The following is a 5,676-nucleotide window of genomic DNA, read 5'->3' on the forward strand; positions in this document are numbered from 1 at the left end:
TCGACTGGGACTACGAGCCTTCGTCCTACGATTCGTGAACTCGATTTTTGAAGATGGATGTTGTTACGTGGTATTCGATGGGGGGGGGGGGATTCCGATGGTCTTTAGTTGTTTGTTATTCGGTTTGTAAGAATAGTTTGATTAGGGCCTGGCAAATTGGCAATTGGGTTTGGAAGAAAAGGACTGTGACTATGAAAAAGTTGGAAGGAGCCTTTTTTGTTTGGTTTTGGACCTATTTGTGAAAGCATAATAATGGGCTATTAACATCTTGAGCAGGGCCTAAGCCCCATGGGCTAGCTATCAACCCAGACCTTAAACAAACAAACACACACACACAAAAAAAAAAAAAAAAAAAAAAAAAAAAAAAAAAAAAAACATTCAGTAACGCGTAAAATCGAACTCTGTACCTCACTGAATCTAAGCGAGCAAAGTACCTAAAGGGTATATAGAAGCATTTTTCCTGTTATTCATGATGAAGACTACAACATGAAGCTATTGATATGTAAAATCCCGAAAACTAGGATCTTAAAGAGACTAAGAACCCTCAAACTAGTTACTTCAATACGGTATGTAGCATAAAGTAAGTTTTTAATAAATTTTATACTAAAATGTAGATATAAAAAACTAGTTACAGGACCCTTTATTTGTATAATCGTTTTCTTCTTTCCCCGTCTAGTTTCTTGCTAGGCAATGAGTTATATAATCCAACCGTTTGTAAAAAAGAACAATATATTTCAATTTATATAAAATAATATTCAATTCAATACTAGAAATTATTAAGGGTGTGCGGGATCATTGCCCACGACTCTTAAAAGAGTCAAGGTGGTCCTAGGATGATCTTAGAACAACTCACTAGTGACCTAAAGGGGACTAGTTTGGATAGTGATATTGACATTGAATCATTGATTCTCATAGTTTTTAATTTCTAGATCTTATCTTACAATAAAGTTACTAACACATTAATATGAACGCATCCTAACCGCATGCAGTTGAACCATTCAATGTAGAAAGCTTTGCACAAGGACGAAGAACAACAATATCATCAAGAGTTTATGTTTATCCCACAAAAGCAATCTCTCAAGATTTGAAAGACGAGTAAAGCAAAATTTAAACATTACCCTCTTTAGGCTGGTTCACCAAGGCCATTCTGGTCATTTCCTAACCTTGTTATAGCACCTAAACGACGATTAGCGATTCAACCGTTCAAGCACCAATGTATATTTTACCCAAACTTGTCACAAATTAAATATTTATATATATAAAAAACATTGCATTCATATCTAAGACAACAAATTGGAACTGTCATGATATAAAAAAAAAAATTAAGAACTTTCTATATTTAACAAAAGTATTGTTGTGCTGCACATGTAAATCTTCCCATAAAAAATCTAAAGAAATAAAGAACAAAATGATATGGAAAATAATAAAACAACAGTTTACCTCTGTTTGATCAGCAATCCATCTTCATTCCTCCTCTACATATTCTTGATTCAAATCTATTAAAAACCGTCTTTCTAAACCCAATGAAGACGATGACGAATCATCAGACACTCGTTGGGACGCCAACGACTCGTTTGATACTCTGTAAGATGATATTAACTCGTTTGAAATAATATTATTGCTGGAACTTGAAGGTTGTATGCTAAATTGCATAATCTGTTCACCGAAACTCGGTTCTTCTTTTCTTGGGACATCTGGAACGTGTTCGGGTGCGCGTTTTTTCAGGTGCGTGTGCCAATGGTTTTTGATCTCGTTATCGCTTCTTCCTGGCAATTTTGCAGCAATGGCAGACCATCTGCAAAACATCAAGCATAGCTTTATAAGCATAACTATTTATTTACATAATTGATTGATCTGAATCAAGAATATTATCAAAACAATAAACTACATACCCAGTAAAATCTCACTCATAGCAAACTATCGGTATAAAACTTGTTGCTAGGGGTGTGCACGGGTGGTCGGTTCGGTTCAGTTTTTGGCTCAAACCAAACCAAAAACCGAGATGTCGGTTTTTGAAATTCTAAAAACTATTCGGTTTTTGTTTTTTTAAGCTTTTGGTTTGGATTTGTTGGGTTTCGGTTTTTTCGGTTTTTCCATTTGTGCTTAAAAAATTTGGGCCGAAAAATTAAAGTTGGTGAAAAGTCAAAACCATAAACTTTTGGCCTAAATTCTTTTGTTAGTTAATTGATTATTATACATTTAACTGAAATATTTGGGTTATACTTAATATTAAAGTATTATAAATTACGTAAAACTCAAAAAAAAAAAATTATAAAATGGGTTCGGTTTTTTCGGTTTTAATTACACACAAAACCAAAATGAATGTTCAGTTTTTATGAAAACATAAAACCAAACTGTCAGTTTTTGTTTCGATTCGGCTATTTCGGTTTCACGCACACCCCTAAGCAGTTCCGGTTTAGAACCACTTTTCACTTGGTTCAGTTCAGCTTTAACCTGTTTCAACGGAGAGGTTCTCAAACCGATATCAAACCTACGGTTGGGTACAGTTTCAAACTAGTTTCTCTCAAACCGGTTTTTGGAACGGTTTGATTTCGGTTTAGATACCCGTTACAATAATCAGGTAACCAAATAACATAAAGTGGCACAATCAAAACCGCAACAAAACAAAATAAACTAAAAATAATCTCAGTAAAACAACAAATCAACAAAATGATCAAATGCCCCCTAATCATAAAATATTTAAAAGGTTGTGTAGGGGTATGGTACTAAACCCGGTTTTACGACCCTAAATTTATTATGTTTGGCTTATTTTATTATATGGACTAATACAATGTTATTGGGCTGAGGGGGTTTTGTGGAGGTAACCCTAACTGGGCTAGGCCCATTAGGGTACCATGATGGTGGCCATGAGGCTCCCTATATAAGGAGGTCTCCACCTCCTTATTAGGGGTTGGTCATTCTCAATAAGAGCCACCACCATATTTTTGTGTCTGTGAACAAGAGATCCTGGAGATTTCTTAGCGGTCACCTCCACACCCCCAAAAAGTCATTGCAGATCCCAACCAGCCGGAGAAGAGGATCAAGATGTGGTTCGTTCATCTCGAAATCCGTGGAAACATCGTCATGGATCAGGTCAGATTCATCTCGTGTTTCGACAGGTTGAATATAAAATAGATGACACATTTCACTATGATACTTGGTGATAAGATCTTCTTCTTCTTTACTGAAATTCCCTCGTTTAACTGTTGGCCGAAGATAATTCATCCATCTCAATCTACAACTCTTGCCACATCTAGCTAACCCTAATTAACCATTACCAAAACAAAAATCAAATAATCAGGGCATCTCCGATAATCGTTAAAAAAATTTTGGGCTAAAGACAAAAAAATTTCGGGCTTTAGTAAAAGGGTTTTTTATTGGTTTAAACAATTAAATTTTTAAATGGGATTACTTGGTTATAATTTGGGTTGTTCAAGATTTTTCTTTTTTATAAAAATGTGCTTAAATTAGTTACAGTGGCTGCCCTGAGAATTCACATGCCTCGGCCGAGCTAGAAAAAAATATGCCCCTTAAGCGTTAACGAACTAAATAACGGAAACTAATTTTCTTTAAACGACGATTAAAGCTATAGCAATAAACATAATAATTGGCAAAATCAGGGTATTCTAAAATTTTATATATATATAATATCGGGAATTTTTTAAAATAGTTACGCCCATGCCCCGGCGGGCGCCCACATCACCCACCCTCAAACCCCGATTAGTTGAGTATTTAGGTTTAAATATTAAGAACATGTATTTTTTTCAATATATATATATATATATATATATATATATAATTTTAAAAAAAAATTCCGGCCTACCAGGTGATAGGGTCGGTGTCCGTGCAAAAATTTCAGTCCCTCGACCATCCTGCCCTCCTTTAAAGCCAGCCTTGCAAATAACCAAGGGGTGTAAACAAGCCGAACCGAGCCCAAGCTCAGCTTGTTTTAATTTACAAGAGCTCGAGCTCAGCTTGTTCCAAGGCCGGCTTCCCATACAAGGCTCAATAACTAAACGGACCTTACCGGCATATTTAGGTAGTTCGCGCCAATTCCAATGGCCATAACGTTGGACATATGCTCTTAATTGATTATCTTCTTCTTCTTCACTCCAAGCTCCTTTCTTGATGCCATTTTTGTCAACGCAAGGTGCTCTAACCATTGTTGATGAGATCTGGGTCTAGTGTGTTGTAGCTCTATCTGGCCACTGTCTCTCTCTCCATGGTTAGTTGATGGCTAGTCTAGAGGTTAGTTAGCAATCAACATCTGTTATTTTAGTGTCAATTGTTACGGTCTAATACTTTTGTCTTTATCTCGAGGTCAAGAATAGCCCCTTTAGTTTTGTTGGTTTGATCATTTTGGTTGTTGACTTTGGTGGAAAGATGTATGTATAATGTATGATGGGTACCAGTTTTGAAATTTTGAATATTTAACTAGGGTTGTTTGACTCGTTTTTGTAACTCGTTGGTATTTGGATTAATCAAAGCTTGGTTGAAGGGGTAACTCGCCGCTGGTAGAATTTATTTTTCGTATACATGGTCAGGTTGGTTGACTAGGGAGTTGAAAAACGTACTGGGGGAAGTACTCAAACATGATAAATTATAAAGGAATTAATTTTATATATTTGTTATAATAAGTTCACTAGTATTTATAATAAAATACGTGATTATTAAAATCAAAAGGATACAGTTTCAATACTAAAGTTTTTTGTAAGTGATATGCATTCTTTAATATTTATGGCCGACTAGCTTTGAGTTGATCGACTAGATCTAAGTAATCATCGAGTAGCTTCAAGTTGACCATCGACCATATATGAGTAATCGCCATGTAGCTCCGGATTGATCTCTTAAATGCGAGTGCAAGTAATAGAGGCTGAGTAAGAGAAATTCACCTTAGAAGAGTGTCGTGTAGTGAGTAATCGCCGAGTACTCGACATGGTTTTACAACATTGCTACCATATAGACTTTATTAGTTTATTATTTAGTAAAATATTTATTTGAATCTAAAAAGGAAAATGCATTATAGTTAGGATTTTTTTTTTTTTTGCAATTTATAATAATATAGGGATTGAATAATTACTTAAAAGATTGAAAGGGGGTCATACACTACCCTGTCAAAACGTAGGGGTTATGTTGATAATTAAACAAACTAGTACACGTGCCGAAGCCAAACTGTCAAGTTATTTACTATTTAGGTACACCAACCCACGTTTATCCATTCTTTGACTTTACCTTATTTGTATTTAATAAAAGGTTATATAGTTGCTTTACGTGCTTTAATAATAGTATTCGATTTTCTTTGGACTTAATTACATCAAACAAAATGAACAAGGTCGATATTTTTATGGTAACTTATCACAGCCTTTTCAATATTGTTAAGAATCAAAGTCAACAAAATACAATGGCCTTATATCATCCAATGTTTTCAGACCCGTCCCGAATGTCGACACGGACTCCTTACCGGGTCAAAGGTCGGACCGACCCGGGAGGGAGGACCGGTGTTTGACCCGGATGACGTCATAAATAATTTAAATATATATTTACATATATATATATATATAATTCATATACATATAAAAAATAATAATAACCAAAAATAATAATAATAACAAACTTTAATGTTTATTTATGTTTTATACATTGTTTTTTAAATATATGTGATTTATGTTTGATCAA

At 34.8% G+C, this 5,676-nt stretch overlaps 1 protein-coding gene across 1 annotated transcript; it reads right to left on the bottom strand.

Annotated features, from left to right (window-relative positions):
- Nucleotides 1–1,314: 1,314 nt before the first annotated feature.
- LOC143558838 (transcription factor MYB15-like) lies at nt 1,315–4,200 on the bottom strand. Its single transcript, XM_077047596.1, has 3 exons — nt 4,028–4,200; nt 3,137–3,263; nt 1,315–1,798 (listed from the first exon to the last, which is right to left on the bottom strand). The coding sequence occupies exons 1-3, from the start codon at nt 4,161–4,163 to the stop codon at nt 1,465–1,467; spliced, it is 597 nt and encodes a 198-aa protein (XP_076903711.1). The 5' UTR covers nt 4,164–4,200; the 3' UTR covers nt 1,315–1,464.
- Nucleotides 4,201–5,676: the final 1,476 nt, after the last annotated feature.

This window comes from Bidens hawaiensis, unplaced genomic scaffold (genome assembly GCF_021521415.1).
Source record: "Bidens hawaiensis isolate Kalapana, Puna unplaced genomic scaffold, B.hawaiensis_p1.1 tig00019661_1, whole genome shotgun sequence".
Taxonomy (NCBI): domain Eukaryota; kingdom Viridiplantae; phylum Streptophyta; class Magnoliopsida; order Asterales; family Asteraceae; genus Bidens; species Bidens hawaiensis.